This window comes from Aythya fuligula, chromosome 11 (genome assembly GCF_009819795.1).
Source record: "Aythya fuligula isolate bAytFul2 chromosome 11, bAytFul2.pri, whole genome shotgun sequence".
NCBI classification, from domain to species: Eukaryota; Metazoa; Chordata; class Aves; order Anseriformes; family Anatidae; genus Aythya; species Aythya fuligula.
Window position 1 is genome coordinate 8112032 of NC_045569.1, and position 22776 is coordinate 8134807.

The 22776-nt window shown below is 38.4% G+C and overlaps 1 protein-coding gene across 1 annotated transcript in view; it reads left to right on the forward strand.

Moving 5' to 3' along the window:
• Nucleotides 1-22776, forward strand: part of UBE2Q2 (ubiquitin conjugating enzyme E2 Q2) — a 41725-nt gene that overhangs the window by 8459 nt on the left and 10490 nt on the right. Inside the window, exons 2-6 of the mRNA XM_032194711.1 lie at nucleotides 5030-5134; nucleotides 9029-9133; nucleotides 10486-10542; nucleotides 12637-12777; nucleotides 20154-20238. Of these exons, the coding sequence (XP_032050602.1) occupies nucleotides 5030-5134; nucleotides 9029-9133; nucleotides 10486-10542; nucleotides 12637-12777; nucleotides 20154-20238 (493 nt within the window). The remainder of the gene's footprint in view (nucleotides 1-5029; nucleotides 5135-9028; nucleotides 9134-10485; nucleotides 10543-12636; nucleotides 12778-20153; nucleotides 20239-22776) is intronic.

Sequence of the window (22776 nt, forward strand, 5' to 3'; positions counted from 1 at the left end):
AGTTGGAAGAATTGACTGACTATGAAGACTTAACCCTAAGAAGAATAAGAACCGTGATGTCACATCTGCGTTCATATTTATGACCATTTAAAGCGAGGTTTTGTGCCTTCTCTACTTGGCTTGTGTGTGTTCTGGCTTCTTTTAGGGTAATGGTGCTTGTTTGAGCTGCAAGAGAGCATGTGTGTACCTGGATAGCAACGTGGATGTAAATCACAGAAATGTGGCTTAGGTTACTTGACAAACTTGGAGATTACTGGCCTCCTGTACGTGCCTGTTTGAAAGTAGCATTTGGTTAAGTCTTTTCTGGGAGTCTTTTTTTTTCTTTTTCCTTTCCTCAGAATGTCACTTTCTCCTTTATGTTTTCAAAGTAAAAAGATAAGGATTCTGCAGTAGTTTCAGGAGAATTCCTAGGGCCGGAGTTGAACAAAAGAACTTGTGCAGATGAGTCTGCAAGTTACAAGATTATTGCTTCTTGAAATATTCTTGTACAAATGAATTATGATTGAAATACTGGTCCTCTTCTTATTTAGCTGTGCTGTAGTTGGTATCATATGAATATTGGCAACTTCAATTGAATCTGTGTGTTGCAAGAAGTGTTTCATTATCTAGGCTTTCGGTTCATTTTAAAAATGTGTGGTAGTTGACGTGTGCTTGTACAGAACGTGGCTGTGCAAGGCGCGAAGCAGCAGACCATTGCACACCGGTCTGTAGGAGTCCGGTGAGACAAGAGCAAGGGGAACTGCACTGCCTGCCCTGCCCGGGAGGCCATGTGCTGTGCAGGCTGAAGTCGTGTCCGTAACCATTCTGCGTGCTCTTAGTGGAAACGTTTCCTTATGGTTAGCCTCCTGTGGTAGCCTCCTACAATCAGTAGGACGTGTTTGTACAGAGAAGTAATTTATTTTTGCTTGGAACAATTTGTGATTGCAGAGTGAAGTTTACAGGCACCTATGGAGGTGCGGTTTGTTGTGGTCTTGCTGTTCTCTGAGGCACCTGCCTTTGACCCTGCCATCTCTAATGTGGCTGCGTTTAATAACATAAACAGTTCTAGAGGAGGAAACGCTGCTCGTTCCCTGGAGACTGTGTGGGAGAGGAAAACCACGACTATGTTAGTTGTGTTGCTTTAATGTGCTCCTGAAGGTATTGGGCTGTGTCGTGATGAGTGCGTTAGCAGAACCCACACAGAAAAGGATGATGGGATCCCTTCACCTGCCTCCTGCAAAGTCGAGAGCTGACGAATCTCTTGCAATCCCTAGGGATCTAAGGGGCTGCCAAAGCGTGCAGCTTCATCTGGGACTGTCTTGTGCAGGCTGTCAGTGCCAAGACAGTCACTGAACTTGAGGGTAGAATTGCAATAATTTTCTAAGTTTAAAAGCTGGCTGTATTGTAGTCAATTGAACTAGGTTCCTTACCAAATGTGGGACCTCTAACAAGTATTCGTACTGAACTGAGCAGGTTAGGCTTTGACTTCAGGAAGATTGTAGGGAAATTAAAACTAATATAATCTTGCTTTCTGTGGTGTAGTAGCAGCTAAAGATCGCTGTTTAACTCAACTCTAGTGTATAAAGTATGTCCTGCTGTTTATCTGCATTCAGCAAGTAACAGTGTGTTGTATGCAGTCTTAACATCTAGAAAGAAAAGGTGGAAGTTTTCCCCTTATTCAGTAGGGACGTGTAAAATTGATGTTCTCTCCACAACCATCCTCTATTAAATTTGATTTTAATGCCCCCCAATGCATTTAAGAGTTGTTCTGAAAATGAGTTTTGTTTAGGTGTAGCTGATGTAAAAGCAGTGGAACTAGCTTCTGTCAGCGATGGAGATTTTGCAAAACCTTAGAAAATGGAATCCCATTAGAAATTCAATTCACTAAATTTTGTGCAGCCGGTGTACTAAGGAGATACGAAAAGGAGGAAAAATAAGACAGTCTAAGTTTATTTGAAAATTAAAATGAAAAACTGTCAGTGTGTACTTGCCATTTTAAACCGTAACCATGCAGATGTGTGTTTAAATGTGTTTTCTGACAATTTGTCATGGTTAAAGGGCTTTGTTATGTGCAAGGAGACTTGGGTTACTCTTGCCTCATAGCAAACATATGCAGGTTGCTGTAATCTTAGGAAGGTGAGCAAGATGATTTATTTTTTTTTTGGGGGGGGGGTGGGGGACAAGGTTGTGGGTTTTTAGTGTGTTTTTTTTTTTTTTTTTTTTTTAATTTAACAATTTCTCTCTTTAAATGGTATTGTTAAAATTTAGAAATAGCTCGAGTCCTTTTACTAACATCAAAGCAGTGTTGCTGTAGATCTATAAAGCAAGTTAAAGATTATATAAACATGGCAAGTAGAACACCCGTACTGCTCAGCACCTGTTGTTAAGAATGAGAAAGCTTAGATGGCATGTACGTAGATGACAGATCTGTCTACCCAGGAGAAGCAAAATCAGTAGAATGTGAGCAGACCAACTTAGAGAAGATGGAACAGAATATCTCAGTGGTGAGATTCTGTGTGTCTTCTCTTAATATGCTGTGATTTATTAGATGACTTGATAGGTTTTTGAATTGTTCCAGTGGCAGGAGCATGGAGCTTTTTTATTTTGTGTGCTTGTTAGCAAGCTAAATTCTTTTGCTGTATTCTGCAACAGAAGCACCAGACGTGTTTGTGCTGAAAAAGCTGCCAGTCTGTCCTGGTGTTACACAAAGGCTCTGTAGAAGTGATGATCCCATGCATTGTAATTATCTCTAGGTTGCTGTAAACATTCAGCCTTTGTCCTCAGGCCTCAGTACATGCTAGGTGTGAGGTCATCCCCGCGTGTCACAGCCTACTGAGCGCTTGTAAGCTGTGCGGCATGCGTTAGCTTAGGAAAGCTGCCCAAATCGGAGCATGCAGCCTTCTTCTCCTGTGAGGAATATTTGCTTTTGCTTGTGAAGAGCAGGAACATGTTACGTTACAGCAATTGCGTAAAACAGATCATCTGTACAGATAAGCTAGATGCAGTGTCTCCAAAGGTCAGCTATGTAGTAATAGGTCCAAAATAATGTCATTTTTAGCTGCTGAGAAACAATAATTATCATTTTCAACAGCAGGTATCTAGTATTGTAAAAGAATTGCTATTCTAGGGCTCCTTTTATGAAATGTCAACTTTTTTTAAAATTTGTGTTTCTTATATTATATAACATAAATCCATCTGTCCTCTCTGCAGAATGCAGGTACAGAAGAAAAGGCTGACTTCATTCTCTGAACACAATTAGCTCTTGTGAAGTTCAGTTGTTTGACCTCACAAACCACAAGCTTAGTTCTTCATTGCACACTGTGGTATTACAAACTCATGAGCTTGTTTATATCTCAGGATCAGAATGTTTGAAGTTTGTGTGTGAATTCTGTATTTCAAAATATAGTGACTCATATCCGCGTGAAACTCAGCTGTTCCAAAAATACAGATTTTTGATCTAGAAAAACTTGGTGTCAGTTATCTTTTTAAGGTAAAGAGAGCATAATTGTTGGTAAGTCTGAAGAATTAAAAAGTGTTGCAATAAGTTGAAAGGTACACTAACTTGCATTTGGCTGTTAATATTAAGCATCTCCTCCTAAAAAGTTGGAATATGAAATGAAGTATCCATATTCCAGAATTCCAAAAATTCTGTCTTTTCTGCTACAGAGGAGTGAATGTGCTTACACAGTGTTTAAGAAAATCCTTTCTGATAAATGCATGGTTCCCATTCATGTTTCAAAAGCTAAAGCAGACTAAAAATAGAATGTCTAATGCATTTGGGGGGGTACAGTAATTTATATGTGCTGTACATTCACAGGGCAGGCAGTATCAAATCCTAGTATGTTTTCTCTTATACGGCAGGACTTGGCATTCATTACAGAAAATGGAATGAATTGAAATGAGAGCAGAGAATGAGGAAAGGATTTGTCATTCAATGCAAAAGGCATCAGCATGTTCAAATAGCTGCTGAAAAACACATAATCAGCCCTGTGCTACCAGTCGCATGAAAGATTTGCTGCAAGTTTTTTGGAGGAGATTATTCTATAGCCCTCCAGACTGGGAATAAGTACTGAATGCAAACCATAAACGGCTTATTCTAGGTTTGTCCGTGGTCTTGTTTTGGTGGAGAAAGGAGCAACAAGCGTCTTCCTAGCACCTTTTAAAGGGCTGTCTGCATGGCATCTTAGTGACAGAAAAATCATTTGTTGTGGATCATGTGAGTGGTTGTTGGGCCGTATCTGTTCCATGGTTACATGTGCCCTGACCATACATGTAGTTTATTCTAGAAAATCAAGTACACTTCTAATCCTGTGAAACCACTTGATTTCACTGTCGCTAGGATTGGTGCCTGCTGAACAGCTGTAGGAATCTATTGATGAAAGAAAGGTCTCTTTTGTAAGCTTTCTTGGTAGGGTTGTGTGCATTATATCATTTGAGAAATCCTTCAGCGAAGGTTAGTTCTTTATGAGCCTTGTTGGTACAAAGGTAAAACAGTTTTGGGCATTGTGATCTGCCTGTTAACTTGTCCTCCAAGGCAGGAGATTTGAACTGTGTTGCTTCAGTCTGAGGCTAATGTTAGAATAGTTCAAGTAATCCTGATTAAGGAGGAAATCGGAAGATTTCAGGTTTTGTTGCTTTCACAGATACTGTTTGGAAGAATCAATATTTCCATGAGAAAAATGGGGTGGATATAATTTTATTCTTTGATGTGTACTACTTGTGATTTTTTTTTTTTTTTGTAATAACCATTTGTACTGAGTTTCTAAATGTCTTCCTCCTGCTCCACCTGCCCTCAGGGCTTTAAACTTTTTAGTACTGTCTTATGTATGTCCATTGTCTGATCAAGATAAAAATAGAACATAATACTAGGGGAACCTGTTAGCTTGGATTTCTTTCAACTTCTTTTGAGTTGTCTAAAATTACTGTTTTGCTTTTATTCCCCATTACCTGGCTTAGAGTAGGATGAGGTAATGTTACTGTGTTGTGAAATTTTTGGGTGATTGAGCTTTAAAAGCTTTGTGGTTTTATTTTGTTGTTGTTTTTTAAACAGGAGTCTTACCCCTCTTCATCGCCAATATGGTTTGTAGAATCAGATGACCCAAACCTGACTTCAGTCTTGGAGCGTTTAGAAGATATTAAGAAGAGCAATACTCTGGTGAGCAAGTGTCCTGGTTGCTTTGGGTGTATTTTTTTCAGTTCAGCTTTGTCACATTAATGAACAACTAAATTAGGTCAGTTCAGGGGATGTTTTGGGGCATTTGTAAACATAAGTTTCCTCTTTAAAAAACCACATGTACCAAAAGTAGTTGTAAAGATTTGAAGCAAGGAAGGAAAGATGACTTAAAAATGCTTGTTCTCTCACAGAAGCTTCATCCCCAGTAAGTTTAAGGCTTTCTGAAAATGATTAGTGAAATTCATGAGAACTTAACTGCTTGTATAACACTTGTAGTGTTTTCTTCGCACAGAGATCCACTACAGAGGTGAGAGGATATTTAGAGGAATGTTAAATAATATAGATCTTAGTCTGTGACCTCTAGCCAAGAAGACACAGCACAGCGTAATAGTAGAACGCGTGGCCAAATGAGCTGTCTTCGAAAATGCATTTTTTCAGGAGGTTCTCCAGCTTGCAGCTGCTGTGACTAGTAGCTTCAGACTAAAACAAGGTTTTAGATAAGATGTTTCCTACTCCTAACTACCTACAGGTTTCCTTGCATTAGGGTGGAAAGCTTTATCATAAACACGTGTGGGACTTGCTGTGCTGAATTGCACGAGGACATAGACTACTTCTGTTGGTAGTAAGAACATCTGGTATCAAGATTGTACTTGCCTATGTAAATACTGATGGGTTGATGTAAGACACCTGTGGATGGCCCATTGTCTTCTTAGGAATCCATCCCACATCACGTAATGTCAAAAATGAAGACAGACAGGAGTAGTTGAAGAGACAAATACTTACACTCCAAAATCTGACTTGTTTTGTTCAAAAGGCTGGAGTTTGTGGGTATTGAGTTTTTGTATCTACAGCTTTCCCCCTACAACACCCCCCATTCAAGGGAGTTGGAGTGATTGACACACACCCTTCTTGTAGAAGGGATAAGGAACTACTTGCAGAGTCCTGGAGTCTTCTGATTTATCTCCTAAAAACTAATTTAGTTGAACTTATTTTTTTTTAAAGTTTCAAATCAGTTTCCGTTTAAGTTATTGCAGCTACAAGACCATTTGTCCCATGTTGCTCTATAGTTATATTAGAAACATTACTGAAACAGTAAAATTTTGAATGGGAAACTACATTGGGCTCTCCAGGAGCTCAAGTCAGCACAGCAAATATTATAAAGGCATTTATCCTGGTCTCTGAAACCATTTGGTATTATTCTGTTCTTTCTGCTTGCTTTGTAACTTTTGATGGATATCAGTTTGGGAAACTGAAGAGCATGCTCTTTAGGCATGAAAGTTAGGCAGGTATGTAAAAGCCTTTCGTTTGACATGGTAGAAAGAAAACTGTTTTGCCTATGTTAAAATCACGCGCATGTTTCCTGGAAAATCTTCTGTTGGTCTGAAGCTGATACTTATCTGGGTATCAGCATGGTACTTCTTTCTAAGAAAATTCCCCAAAACACAAAAGATTGAAAAGTTATTAAGAAGGTAGTAAGCACAGATAGCAGTGGCTTTGGAAGCTTTGGCTGTTTAACTTGATTGTTCATAGTGAATAAGATCCAGCCAGCAGAAGAAGGGGCTATAGGGTCTCTCTGACCTCTAATGTCTCCTGAGTTCATTATCAGACCCTGAAAATTGGCATTGCTTTAGTCTTGATAGGTAGTTGAAACTGACAGCCACCTTCCCTTCTTGTGGTTGTGCCATGCAAAAGATAACTCCTACCTCAACTTCATTGTTCTGTTAAATATGAGGAAGGTTATAGTTCCAGTAGGGCTTAAATTCATGCAAAGACTAAAGCTGCCTGCAATCTCCAAACCTTGAGGGCTTAAGTTTGCATGGACGACTTGAAAAGTACAGAATGCCTGGCACAAGTATGTGTATAGCTTGTCCAAATTGCTGTCACTGGGACACTACTTCTGCATTAAGAACTTAGATTTAGTCCTACCTGGTGGCATGTCAGGTGAGACTGTTGGTGCTTCCAAACTAGCAGAGCAGCAGCAACTGTTATGTATCAAATCGTAGACACAGAAGAACACAAAGTAAAGCAAAGTTCCTTTTTGAAACTGCCCAAGGCTGCTAAATACGTGTGGAACCAGTACTGTCACAGATAAATTCATAGCTAAGTAGTGGACGTGCTCTAAGTGACACGTACTTCTTCCCTCTCTTTCCTCATGTATCCTTCTTCAGCAGTTTTGTTCAGTGGTAGGCTAAGACTTATTTGTATATATACATATACGTGTATATATTCTCGTGTAATTATACACACCCTCTTCTACATGTATTTGTAATTACACTGTACTTGAACCCCATGTTTTCTTGGTAATCGGAAGACGAAAATGCTTCATAATGAACTCAGCAGCACGCTAATCTCTTTAAAGGTATCCTAAAGTTACTAACGCTTTCCTGCTGCGTTAGAAAGATCTCTTCGCATGTCAAAAGGCCTCCCGATGTAGGATAGGTTTCAGAACAAATGTCCTGAACTGTTTTCAGATTTGTAAGTTGTTAACGCAGGCAAGAAAAAAATCCAAGAGGTGTTTTGATGTTCAATATCAGCATTGTGGTGTCCATAAGAGCTACTCAAATTGCAGAATTTCTACAGGTACTGTTACAAAAATGACAATAAAATATAGTGATTATAATGTATATATACAATTATTTAATAAATTTGTTATTGTGCATTGAGCATTTTCTTTATTAATCATGCAGACTTTTTTTTTACACTGCACCTTTGATACCCTGTGGATTATGCATAGTGGTTTCTGTTTAGTTTCTGCTTTAGGCAGTTAATATTCTAGGGAACCTCTTGGTATCCTGATGGCCCACTTTCTGAAGTAGCAGCAAAGCTTGTGTGTTAAGCATTCATTTTCTATTTCTCAAGCACATGAAGTTAGCCAGGAAAAGCATTTAAATTATTCATACATGGCAGAAATCTGCTATTCCTTTTGATTCAGTGTCTTTGTGTACCACTAACACGCACCAAATCATGCTAGGCCCTGCTTAGAGCATGAGGTTGGATTGGATGATTTCCAGATGTGCCTTCTGGCCCAAATTAGCTTTTAATTTTTCATACGTATGAGCAGAGCATAAAGGATAATGGTGATGGTGTTCCATGGCAGAAGGGGCAAGGGTATGAAAGTAATTCCTTCAGGGGAAAAATACTAAAATATTAGCAGTAACAAAGACTGAAGAAACTGGCATCAAGTGCTTTGCTATAAAAATGAAACTGCACTTTGACAGTTGCATTAAACTAACTCTGAATTGTAGACTGCTGTCAGGGAAGGGGATCCCTCCTCTCCGATGCATGTTCCTGCCTCATCCTTTATGGTGAAAGTGGGGCTTCTGTGCTGAAGCACATTGGGGATTGATCTGTGTAGAAGCTTGTAAGTTGCTGCATGGCTGGGTGATTGTTGGTGCCAGTGTTTCTAGTCTTCTTTCTAGTGTGCTGTACTGCTGTGCTCTGAAAAGGGATTCTTGATGTGAGGGATAAGGCTGTTCCTTCTTATAGTTTAAGACTTTTCAAACTGGGAAACTGAAGTGCACTAGCATCTCTTAAAAAAAAAAAAAAATACGACCATTTGATTATTCCCTAGCAATTTGTGGCTCTGAGACCTATGCCTGGAATGGATGGTGTTGCCTGTGCAGATTATTCTTTGCTTATTACTTTCTCCGCTTGACATGAGGGAATCTTCTTTGTCTTGCCTTGTCCTTGGTTTCCCATTATGATAACTACAGAGAAAAATAAGTGTCTCTGTTCTAGTACCTGCAGACTTAAATGCTGGGAGACTGCATTGACTCCCAGTGACTGGGAGTTTATACCAACATGTGAGGAAACTTCTAAATACACCGTTCTGTGGTTTGGTTTAAATAGATGCTTCCATGTTTTTTCTTGTTATAGCTTCTTCAGCAACTGAAGCGACTAATATGTGACCTCTGCAGATTGTATAATCTTCCTCAGCATCCAGATGTTGAAATGTTAGATCAGCCATTACCAGCTGGACAGGTAAATTAAACTCTGTGAATTCCTTTGTATGGAAAATACTCTTTTTTTCAAGTTTAAGAAAGTAGATGGTGAGAACGATTAAAGCATTTGTGTAAGCCGGAACTTAGATATGAAGCAGTGTTGCTTTATGGTGACCTCACTCAGTATTTTGTTTGTAGAATCCATTTCAAGTTGTAATTCTGAGGTTATGTGATACTCCACAATTTTATGTGGAGTCTGTGTCACTGAAAGGTGTCTCTGTAATACCAGTGCTGTTTAATTGCCTTCTAAATCCTGCTCAAGCCAACTACTGCGCGTTCCTAGTGCTTCCCAATTTCATTTTTTTCTAAAACGTAAGTACAATAAAACACTGCTCATTTCTCCTCGAAGAGAATGCATTTTACAGTGTACTCTTGGATGAATTTACTACTGATATATTCCTTCCTCTTCAATCCCTTGCAGAGATATAGGATATCAAGACCATATGCTGCTTTGGGCAGAAATTATCTGTTTGAGGTGCCTTGTTTACTTTTTGTGCACTTGACAAATGAAGAGTTGTGAAGGTCTGTTAAGTGTTCTGGTTAACTAAAATGTCTTGTGCTGAAAACAGAACTGGTAACAGACAGTGAACATGTTCTCTTTTTTTGGTATTTTAATAGGATTATGATATCTGCTTTTGCTTATACATGCTAAGATGACAAGATTTCTAAAAACTCTTTTAGCATAACAGATGGTTTCCTGTGGTGACCGTACTATTGTAATGACAAATAATTTGCTTAATTTTGGTCATTTGCCAAATGGTAATTCTAGATCTCTTCTGCCTCAGCCACCCATGTAGCAGTGCAACTACAAGGCAATAGGTCTGGAGCACTGGGAAGTAGCCTCACTGAAGAGTTTTGCTTGTGCTCTGAAACTCGGAAATGAACTCACAGAAGGTTTTCTTAGCCAGAAATGTTGGATAATTTGCAAATTAAATAAGAGTGGGCCTAGTAAGTCAGATGAAAGATTCATCTAGTACACTATGCTGCATTGTCTACAGCAGTGGCATTCCTCACTTGACAAAGAAAGAGTTAGCAGAACAGAAGTGTCTGTCACTGTTTCAAAATAGGATATCCTTATCTGGATCTTGAGATTCCACTTAGAACTTAATGTGAAATTGTGACATTCTACTTATCTTTGGTTCATGCAATTATTTCTTCACTGTTACATTCCAGGAAAACATCTTTGTGTATCCTTCCCATTAAACTTCAGTCCTTTGCAGACCTTGATAAGTGTGACTTTCATATGTGCTTTTTGTTTGATAGTAGACTTCGTGATTTTTGAAAGAAAAAAGCATGCACGATTTATGCAGAAACCTCACTGTTGTATTGCAGAATGGAACAACAGAAGAAGTTACGTCAGAGGAGGAGGAGGAGGAAGATATGGGTGAAGTATGTATACATACAGTATTGTCGTGCTAATCTAGCATTTTGCTCTGTGGTGACAGGTTAATTATTAAGCCAAAACTGTAAAATGTAATCTCCCTAGAGTTCAACAGAAAAGATGGTAGAAAAAAAATTGAGTGTTTACCTTAATGTCAGTTTTCACTAAAACCATCAGAACTAGTGATTTATTTTCCTAAACCTAGACCTCAGCTGTGAGCTACGTGGATATAGGAGTTGAATATCTGTTTGTGCTTTAGTCAAACAATACATAACATTGTATGCCAAATCGGTAGGCTTGAATTGTAAACTCCTATTTCAATCAGTGTTTGAACTTGCTCTGACATGATTGAAAGTGCCTGGAAGCAGACAAACTGAGAGTAAATCAGTTTGCTGATTTATTGGGCAGCTGAGCTATTTTTTTTTTTTTTTTTTAAACTGTAATACATTGAGGAAAATGGAAGGACATCTGCAATACATACACCCTTTAAACTTTAAGGGTCTTATGTCAATGTCTGGCTCTTTTAATGAGCTCTTCGCTGTGTGAGAACCACCCCTTCAAATTAATTCTGCTATATTTTAGAATAGCTCCAGGATGCTTGGTATTTAAAGCACTGTAAAGCCTTATTATAGGAGAGCTGTTCTGACTTCTTCAGATTTAGGCTTTTTTTAATGAAGAAAGTATGTTGTAAGAATAAACAACTCATTCTTTGACTAGGATGTCTTCCTTCAGAAAAGATCTAAGTGTTGCCCATTCTCTGGAATGAATTTGAAGCAGCCTTCCTTAAACCATATTTAGCCTAATCCAGACCATGTTGGTTAGAGCCCAAGTCTTTGTAAAGGTAGTATGAACACTTCCATATCCTCTTGCCGCAAGGCTCTTTTTGCTTGCAGACTTGTAACCTTTTGCTCTGTTCAGATGACTTTAGACAAAAAGATTGTCATATCTGTCATGTTTATAAGCAGTCAAAAGTGGCACTGATTTCTTCAACTCTTAATTCCAGTCCAGTTGCTAAACCGAAAAGTAGTTGAGGGTTTTTTAGGGCTATAGCATAATTTTGAGAAATGTGAGCACCTTAACAGACTCCAGATGGAGTATTCTTTACAGTTGGAGGAAACAGCATTGTCAAAGGCACCTGGTAGGTATGTTCCTTTCTGTAAGACATCCTTGAATTTGCATTGATGGCCGGGCTTTCCTGCCGTGCAAACAGATGGTGCTTAAGAGTAGCCTCAGCTGAGGTGGAGCATTCTGCACATTGGAGTATAGCTGATAGTTTCGTACTCGTAGATCGCTGGCGTGGCTGCTGCAGTGCTTCCTTTTTCATCTTAAGTTATTTACATCTGTCTCCTCCGTTCCCCAGATTGCCTATATGGCAATTCCAGTGCTGTTGTCTTAATTTTTTAGTGTTTCTTGGCAATAGGATAACCTCTGTTTCAGAATACAGAGTGGAAGACTTTTTAGTTCTTAGTATAGAACTCAGAACTGAAACATTGGCTCATGTGCTCAGCGTACTTGACCATATCATTTTGTCTTGTATCGCAATTCCAAAACGGCTGCATCTAATCCCTGGTCAGAATGTTCACCTTGAATAAAACACATGCTGCTTTGTAATATTTAACTTTCTTGGAGGGTTACTGTAGCCCTGCCAGGTATGTTAATCACTGTTTGCCGGAAGTGTAAAGTAGTGAGGCTTCTAACAGGAAAAAAGTCTGCTTTTAGAAAAATCTTAGACCTGCCCTAGGTTTGTGTACTTTCAGATTCTTGATCCCTGTTCAAAATGCCTTAACTTCCTGTTTTCTGTCTACCTGTTTTAACAGGCTAATTTACTACAGTCTTCGCTTCTCACAGGAGTTAAGTTAGTGCTTGTTTCTGTGACCAGAAACAGGTTGTGAAGTTGCCTCTCATTTGTATTGAGGGCTCCCTATGCTTTCATTGAATACTGTTGGTTCAATGAGTAAAGTCTGAGCAAAACAGAAATGGCATGCAGCCATCACTAATACTTAATGCCGTGCATTATGCTGACTGTATTTGTAAATGCTCTTACAGAGTTTTTGAGCAAAGAGCATGAAGTTGTTTACAGTGAATCTTCCTCTATCCTACAGGACATTGAAGATCTAGATCACTACGATATGAAGGAGGAGGAACCAGTTGATGGGAAGAAATCTGAGGATGAAGGCATTGAAAAAGAAAACCTTGCAATCTTAGAAAAAATCAGAAAAAATCAAAGGCAAGATCACTTAAATGTGAGTTAACAAGATTTTATTTTTTCTTTACAGTACTTCGGATTTAAAAAAGAAATTATTTTCAGCAAATAGAACCTATTGCTACACGCCTAAAGATAAAATCAACCTATAGCTGACTTCCAAAAATGTATAGGACAAAATGAGACCTGTATAGCTCTTAATCTTCGTATTTAGTTTATGAAGTTAATTATCAGTCAACTTCCACAGAGACACAAAAACTGCTTCAAAGCACTCTGCTTTCATTCAGTCTGGGAGAATGCTAGTCTAAGTTCTTCTGTCAAAATGGATTAGGGTGGCATGGGCCTGTTGGATAAAGTATCCCGTAGCTTTTCATGTATGTCTTACATACAAATCCATATTTCACACTTGTTATTTCACACGCAGCTGATTCTTGTGCTTGATGGCCATGTTATGAACTGCTTGCAGAGTAAGCAGAAAGCATCTAGGTTGTAAGCATGACTTCTGTTGCTCAGCTCTTACATACAGGTATCTGTTATTTTCATAAAGTGCACTTTAAGTGAAAAGTGACTTAATAGATTTTGTAAACCCAGGAATTTGTGCTTAAACCAGTTCTATGAGTTTGTTTTTTTTTTCAGTAACTTCCAGCTTCCGCTTGGAAATTACTGAAGCTTTTCTGCCAGATATAAAGCAAGGGGCCTTCATCCTGCTGCACCTTCATCATTACAATTTTCTGAGTGATTCTGTCAGCAGGCAGTTGTAGAAAAAAGGCATTTCTATACAGCAGTATCCTGAGGACATGGGTTTCCAGTATTACAGTACGACTGTAAATACTGAGTTGCATGGTTTCTGTTTGTTTCCAGAAGCTTAGAAATGTCTTCTCACTAATGCAAAGTTCCAGAAAAGGTTCTGCTTCTCAAAGATGCATGCAGGAAAGAATATTGTTGTACAATCTTAATGTTATGTAGGCTGTCTTCCAAAGAAATTAAAACTTCAGTCTCACAGAGGCTTAAAATGTATAAGGCACAAAACTCAAGACTTCTGCTAGAGTTCCAAGACCAAAAGTAGGGGTTCTAAAATTTTCATGTCACCTTCAGAAAGTGGGTGCTTATAAAATTAGTCTCCCCACTATTTGAGCTCTTAAATACCTTTTTTAATGCTGTTTGGCACGTAAGCAGACATGTAGATCTTGTCCAGACACAAAAAGTGCTTTCTCCTCAAGCTAATAGTTGAGGATGTGAGTAGTAGTAGCTAGGTGTGGGGTAGCAACCTGAATGTATTTAGGGAAGGAATAAAATTTAGGATTGGTAAGTAGGGAACAACAGGATTTTTGCCCGAGGAACCAGTTTTGTTAGTTCTGCTTTTTAAATTGGATGATTTTTCTAGTAAATCTTTTCTTAAACAGTTAAACTGTTCTTAAAATTAGACTGAAAGGAGCTGCTGTTGTAAACCTCTTTCGATTTTAGTAAAATCTGTATATGTTGTAAGTGTTTAGTGGCAGATAAGTCAGTTCACTTTTAACGCTGGATGAGCTCCTGATAGCATTTTCCCTACATGGTTATAACAACTAGATCTCATTTAGTTAGCAGAAACTTGACTTTTTTTTGTCATGAATTACTTACATAAATAACTTCATGTAGTATAGAAAAGACTCATTCATCTCTTACTGACACTTAAACGTGGAGAAGAGATTCAGTTTGTAGCCACCTGCTTTGCAAAGGAAATAAATCAGAAATGTGTCTCAGAGCTCTTCTGCTGATCTAATAGGACTTGAATGCAAACTTGTAAAAAAAAAAAAAAAAAAAAAAAAAAAAAAAACATTTGTGTTCTGCTAAAATAGGCTCACTAGAGGAGACTGCTCTTTGATTTGTGTATGAATTCAATATTTATCAAGTTTGATTAGATGTGTACAATAATGGTCATCTCTTTGGAAAAAAAAAAGCCTATACCTCATCAGCATTTCGGTATTTAAAAGCAGGTGGATGTAAGACTCCAAACTTTTTGCTGTATAAGACTGTTCTAAGGCTTGACTAACCATAAGCAGAATGGACACTTCATGTTTTTGTTTAGACTTAGATGTCTCTTTAGGGTTTGAGACTGCCTACTGAGGTTGCATATATTTCTGCATTTATAGCTTGGACCTAATGGTAAAGGCTTCTTAATCATTAAATGAAACCTCTTGCAGCCTGAAAGGCATGGTTTACTTTCTGTCATCTAAATTGCAGTAGAACTGAAGGTTTTTGCAGTGTCACTGTTTTTCTTTGGCGTAGAAAGCCCCTTAAAACTGCAGATTTTCTTTTGCTATTTCTTCTTTCCTATTTGGCAGATCTTACCTTTCCTTTGTTTTTTTCCCTCCACATCTAGCGAAGCTGAGATGAACACTGCTGTTTGTTTTTTTTTTTTTTGTTTGTTTGTTTGACAACAGCAGATTCAACTTACATAATAGCTTTTTCTCATGCCAAGGCACTCTCGTTGATGCTGGTGCATAAACAAGGTCAGCTGAGTACAGGGAACAGGGTATTCAGCTGCTGCTGAGGAACTGTGGTAATTTTGTGGGTCACCAGAAATAGCTGCTCTGGTTAAATAATTTCTCAATGGACTTGTGAGGTTTTACCCTTAACACTTGAGAGCTGAAAACGGTAGTTGTACCACTGACCCAGGAAAGAACTAACCTAGTAGCACTTAAATGCACTTTGCTGCTGCCAAAACGGGGAGCTTGTAACAGAATACAGTCTCTAAGATAGCAGCAGTTTGCTCGGCATCCTAAGGTAAAGTGAAGTGTAAATCTCTACAGCCTTTCAGTGGGTTTTCTTAAAGGACAGCATGTGTTTCAGGGACTGAGGTGTACTACCTAAGCAGAGTCTGTTTTTCACGCACACTACAGCTCTTTTAGTATACTTTAGTCTGTCAGCAGAGGGAAGTAAAATAAAACCCATGCCACTTACATGCTTTTGTTGCAAGAGGGAATGTGAAGCCTGATGTAGGGCTTTGACTAATGCCAAATGCAACCAGAAGACTTCAATTTCTTTACACCTTCTTTGGCCTAAGTCCATGGGTTGTCTTCTCACCTTGGCTGAAGAGAAGGCTGAAGGTTAGCGATCATATTAAGGATTTCCATAGGAGACGAGTGCACACAGTCCCAATTTTGCACCCTCCTAATAGGTTAAAGACATGATACTTTTTTCTTTTTCTTTTTTTTTTTTTTAAAAGGGTTTGTGTCTTTTATATAAGTTCAGAAGAATATGTATCTGCTAATTTTGTAAACATGTTCTTTTCCTTGGCGGTATCCCTAATGTTATTCTTGCCAGTATCAAGAAATAACCTTTAATTTGACTTGAAGTACAGTATGTAACATGGAGCAAAATTTAACCCTCCTCTTGACATGTTAATACCTCTAAAGAATCACTTGCTTACTGGGAATTAAAAAAGGTCTTTGAACTGGAATCATTAAATATTTGATGACTTGCTGCTGCTTGCTTTTCAGAGTTCTCTCCCCACTTAGTCATTTAGAGACGAATGTTTTTCTTATTTAGATAATGCTGTTAACCTTTTAGATTTCCTTCTGAGGAGTTTATGCGCTTTCCTTTACAAGTCTCAAATGCCTGTGCTTTAATCTTTGGGCTTTATGAATCCTAAGGTGTCACTTCTATTTTCAGCTTAATCCTTGAAATATGAACCTGCTTTAACTTCCAGGAATTAATGTAGTTTGCACAAATACCGAGACCGTCAAGTAATGCTAGAGGGAACTTGTCTTCCAAAGCACTTTTGCATTCATTGTTTTGTGGGAATTTCCTTTTTTATTTGCTTGGTTTTTGTTTGCAATACCAAAAGTTACTTGATAAACACAGCTGAATTGTCTGAAATGTATTGTGAGACATTTTACTGTGTTGTTCTGAGGTGTGCAATGTATCTCTGGTCAGACAGAAAACAGGCAGTCTGGTATTTGGGTTTAACACTGCAGTGAATTGCACCTCGTGCCTTGGATAACTCAAGCAACAGACTGTGGTTGTGTTTTGAGAGGAGGGAAGGACAAAAAGGAATGTGCAAAGCAAAAGAACTGAGGCTGCAGAATGCATCATTAGAGGCTAAATGCAGCAGACAGCTGAAGCAGTGGCATGGGCAGTGATTTCTGCATGGTTAGGTGAGCACTACTGACTTGTGAATGCTCTGTTCTGAAGCCCTAGTTTTACTCAAATGTATATGTTCCCCCTAAAGCACTTGTGAAGATAAGAAGCACTTCTGAAAAAAGTAATGCTTATACTGGCTCAAATGAAAGATTCCTATTTCCAGTGGTGGCAGAAGCACGTTCCCTTAGGGGGAGAGTTCGAGAACAGGGCAAGCTTGTAGTGGTGCATCTAATGGGTATTTTTCATGTCCAACAGTTTTTGGCTCAGGGAATTCCTGCACCAGATGTATCTATCTCATGCAACCCTCAGCAAATGGAATGTTGTCCATGTAAATGTTTACACCCTTTAGCAAGGATTTCTTCAGTTACTTACCTGTTGTTCTGTAGAACCACCTCATAAACAGTGTGCTTGCACAGGACAGGATGATGGTGCGAGACTTTCTGAGCCTGTTCTTTTACTTTACAGGAAAAAAAAGTCACTCGGGAGCTTATCCAGTAGTTCTTTGAAACTTTCAGCTTACAGATCAAATGGCCGTGCTTTTCTGCTCTTGTCTCTTGGCACCAAATCCACATGAACAGATACCTGCCACATCCTGTGACTGACCAGTTATTTCTAAGGCAGCTGTAAATCTTGCTCTCATGATTGGATAAATGGGAGTTTCCTCTCCTTTGAAAAGTGAAGTCACTTTTCCAGAAGGATACTTACTTCTATCTGAATTCAGTCTTTGTAACTTGCACATAGGGAGTTATTGAAAGGTAATGTTTTTCATTTTAGTAACATTACGGCTGAAGCTTAATTTACTGCTTTACTGTAACTTGCAATGGTGTGATGCAAATAGTTCTCTTCTAAACAGCAGTTTAATATCAGTTATAAAAAAAAAAAAATCCATCAAAATTGTCACTGTAATGAGGGCTTTGTTTCACAGCAGCGGCATTTAGCGTTAATGCTGCCATCGGGTATAACAGTTCATCTCCCTAGGCTCAGTCTTTAGTGTCCTCCCAGAATAGTTCAGAGCAGGTAAATTAAGCTCCTATGCTAATTTTTTTTTTGGTTAAGCTTCCTAGACTCTTACTTGATCACATATTACTGATCTGCAGTGTATGGATTCATCAGAGGGTCAAGTCTAACTTTTATATTGCTCTATAAGGTGTGGGCAGCCCAACAGGAAACTCCTGGGTGGAGAAACTCTTCCAGACGAAGTCTGAGGCTTGCTTAGGCATTCAGGCAGGTGCTTCAGTAAACGGAGAAATGACTTCTCTTGAGCCCTGTCTTTACGTGGGCTTTATTTAATCAGTTGAAAGGAGTTGGTTATTATTTGCATATTCAATTACAAAGCTCATTCTTTGTATCTATCCATTAAGAAAATGAGTGAAATTTCAGCTATCTGTGTAACATCCAGTGTAACATGAAAATGAATAGCCTAAAAGAGTAGTCTGCAGGTTATAGTGTGAAGCTAAGCATATTAGATGCTGCTGCTGAATAGAGAAGACAAAGGAGCACGTGGAGGCTTTAGTTTCAAGTAACTGGCTATCGTATCATGTAACAATTATTGGTCTTTAATCCTTATTAAGAAATAATTTGATCCTACAGTTGTGGGATATATAGTATACTTTTGATTCCAGGCAAACAGGGATGGCATTTCTGGTATAAGGCAGTGGTCCTGTCTGTTTCAGATTCCTCCCTGGTGGAAGAATACCTCTCTGACACTTCTGTCCAAATATCAGTCTGTGAATGTTTATAGCATCTGAAAGGAAACTGAGGGAACCAATCTCTCTGGATTTTTGGAGCAGAAAAATAGACTTAAACTAATCACTCAGGACTTCATGTTGAGAGGCTGAACTTAACTTTATTCTATTTTTTTTTATATATTTTTTTTTTACGTGAAACTATGCTGATGAGCCATATGTATTAGCTTGCATTTCAGTGGAAGTGACTGAGATCCAAGCAGCAGCAGAGAACTGCATGAATCTCAGGAAATAATCTTCTTTTGAAAAACCTACTTCTGGTGAAAGCTAAGAAAAACAAATGATTTTTAAGTTTTCAAGGGTCAGGGTTGATAGCTCCTTTACCTTATCTGGAATCCTCATGCATCTTCCATGTTTTAAGTCTTGTAATGCTAAGTTTTTGTCCTGGCATCATCCAGAAGTCTAAAATGTTAATTGGTATTCCAAGTGGAATATATAAGGAGAGTCATTAGGTAACATCTAAGGTTTAGTTTAAAAAATTTTCCCTCTAGCTTTGAAATGGAGTTGCAGAGAGTAACCTCTGTACTTTTGACCATTGTGTTTATTCTAAATAAACACAGTGTATAAGACGAAAGAGTAGTGACCTCCCTTCAAAGCTTGTAGAGCTGAGACAAGATGGTTAATACTCTGGTCACAGAACTGTCAGTATTGGTTACCTGTGCAGAATGTATGCAATCCAGCAATTGGCCGTATTAGTAGACATCAGTTACTTGATAACTGGTGTGTTCGTTAATTGGCGAATTACTGGTGTTTTTTTAGAGCATGTCATATTTTGTATGCCTGTCACTTGAAGGTGGTTTTTGCCTTTGGCACATTGTTACTCAGGTTGAAATACCAGGGTCAGAAATCGTATGTTTAGTTCTAAGCAAGTCTGAGATACTGAGCAATCCAGTACTGAGCTCTAAAAGAACAGAAGAGATTTCCGCTCTCGTTGTGTAAACTGCAAGAACTGTGACAAATCGTGACAAAATATTAGGTACTTAAAGCTTGCTTACCTAGTCTTGCTCTATATAGGTGTTGATTGCTTTTCTCTCTATTGCAAGTAAGTGTTGGTTTTGTTTGGCATTTTCTGAATATATAGGTTGGTCTTGCCTCTTCCAGAAGCTGGTGTTTTGTAGTGGGTACACAGCTCCTGTGTCTTGTTCCCTAGCCACATAAAAACACACTTCTGAGAAAACAGTAAAACCTTATGTGCAGAAGCTTATACTTAGCAATAATCTTAGCTTTTTTTTTCCTTTAGTGCTCAAAGTCAAAATGCCAAAGAGATTGAATTCCTTTATGGAAAAATATACTTGTCATTGTAGCTTGCTTAAAAGTTTGTATGGTATCACCTATACCATGTAGTGATATATATATTACAGAGCTGCTATTGAGAGAGCATCGTGTTTCTTTGCTCACTAGAATATGTAACTTCTTGAAAATCTAATGCTAATACAGAAATTAAAATATTCTTAATACACTCAAGATAGCATAACTTTGTAATGAAAATAAAGCTGTTTATCAGTATTACTTTTTGCTTATTTGGAGTCTTTCTTGTTTGTTTCAGGGTGCAGTCTCTGGGTCAGTTCAGGCTTCAGATCGACTTATGAAAGAACTCAGGGATATATATAGATCACAGAGTTACAAAACAGGTAACATGCTTCAGATTTCCCTTCTTAAAATGCATTTTAAAAGAATTCTCGTGGAAATACTTCCTGTAATCCTGTGTTTTGTACTTGTGTGTATACGTGTATATATTTATAGATGTGAAAATGCATAGATAAGTTATATATAAGCTAACTATATATAACAGTGTATTTATGAAGAGAAAGGAAGTCAGGATACATATCTTCTGAAACGTTCTTCCTTTTTGTTATGTAAACCTTCATACCAGAATTAACAGGATTGATATAACTATGGGAATGCTCTTGGGGTGGATGACTGCAAAGTACAGCTCTTGATGACTACTGTGGGAGTTCTTGAGTTTTCAGAACTGCCTGAAATTTATCTCTCCAGGTACAGGGCAAAAGCTGTGAGCATGTCCTGGTGGGTGGCACTCTAACAAAGAATATGCTTGCTGTGGAGGAATTTGTGTTTAACAGCAGAAGGTTTTGCTATTACGCAAGATTTAACCTTGATTACCCTCCTGTTAGTTGCATTATTTTGTTGTGATGCTCATCTGATCCTGAGCTCCATGTATTCCTCAGAATAAGGATACAAATGACAAGAGAAAAGAAGTTTGTCTTTTAAATTTGTTTGGTTAACAAGCATTGACTAGCTTTCTGTAGGTAGGTGGTTGGCTGTTCTTTTGGCTGCTCCATATAAGGGCTATGTCTAAACTAGCCCAGCAAAGGAAACAGCATGTTGAATTATATGAGAATAATTGTGCAAGAAGTAGAAGTTACATACATTTCAGGCAAGTTGTATTCCTGTAGGTCAGCCCAATAGCCAACTCCATCACTGCAGCCAGGAATGAGAACCTGCTGGCGCAGGCCAGGATGTGAACAGGAGGAGTGCCGGATTAGAAAGTCAGTCTAAACTTTAATCCTCTATCTTGTACTTGTCTGAATTACTCCCCTAGTTTGTTTCTAGTGGGTTTAACTCTTGTTCGGTGGCTATGGGATTTTAATTTCTGTGTAGAAAGACAGTTAAAGAAGCAATAGGCTTCTGTTTTTATTTGGTATGTTTACCTTTCGGGTAGTTTTATGTGCTTTAAATACTGTGGACAGTGATAAAATGTTTGAAGTATAAATTTGATTATAATTTACTGTTGATCTAATGTAGCCTCATACTCTCAAGTTTTATCTCAACTGAGTCCTTGCCAGTATATCCTAATCATCATCTGTGTGATAGAGAATGGATGAGTAGGGTTAAGGAAGAGGCTAGAAATAGTTCTGCAGTAAGTCTTGGGGGATGCTTTACTGCCTGTATGTGATCATGGTTTGCTTATATGGACAGAACAAGGATTGAGGGTAAAAATCTGTTTGATGAAAAACTGTACAGTGCATAATGACACAGATACTGCCAAAGGGACAGCCAGGAGCCTCTGTAACAGGTGTTTCGAGGTGAGGATTCATGTTGCTTAAATAATGCCATTTCTGGGCTTCAGATCAATTGCAAGTCTTAAGTAGTTACAGAAGACTAAACCACTCATGTTAGAAAGCACACTCTAAAAATGATGAGGAGAAGAACAGCTTTCTTTACAGTTGAGCAAGATGAGATACTGAAAGATGATTATGGTAACTTATTATTAGCTTATGACTCAGGAATATCTAAACAGACTGCAATTGGACACCCTGTGTGGAGTCCTGAAAAGTGTTAAAGAAGTCAAGTGAAAGAATTCCCAAGTCCAAGGAACTACCATAGCTTTCTTGATAAAATGCCAGTGGGGGGTCCTCCAAACACTTTGAGTGGTGTTTTGAATCGCTTCCTGAACTATTTTATTCTGTTTCGTTTTTTTTATTCTAAGCTATAGGAATTTGATGTTCTTTATGGGAAGAAGTATTAGTGCCCTCTATGGCAAAAATTATGCATTTTTAAGGAGCTAAATGACATACTCTTTCCTGTAACACAATATAATCCCGTGCCACTTCCTAGCAGTCTCACAGAACAAAGTAAGACTATTTTGTAATCTCAGTCTATCCTAGTCAAGGAGCTGTCTTGTTTACCTGGACTTCTGTAACTCCATTTCTTCAAATCTCCCTGTATAAATAAATGTTTGATCAGAGTAGTTTCCCTCGTTAAACTGGAAATCTCTAAAATTTCACTATCCTACTGATCTGCTTATTAAATTGTCAGTAAACGTTGTTACTTGTTATGAGACACCTGGATTCATTCCTTCTGGTTCATTTAGTCTTAGGGCTTCAGTGAATTAAGTATCAGTTCCTCTCCTTTGCAAACAACTCCTGTTTTTATAGCCTGGTTCTGTGTTTTGCTGTCAGACAGCTGTCACCATGTGAGCAGGGGCATGATAGATAACGAATTCTCCCCCTCACCCCCGGGGTTTTGATCTGAGTGCTTTCTTCCCGGGTTATTTTTCCTGTAGTTTGAAGTTCTTGCTATGAGCACACAAAGGGAATCACTGTGATACGTTAAGGTTGTGGTAACTGTTGCAAGGTAATTTAAGGCTGGTTTCATTTTTTATAATATAAACCAGAAAATTAAAGGTTGCATAGGGATCATTTTATTTA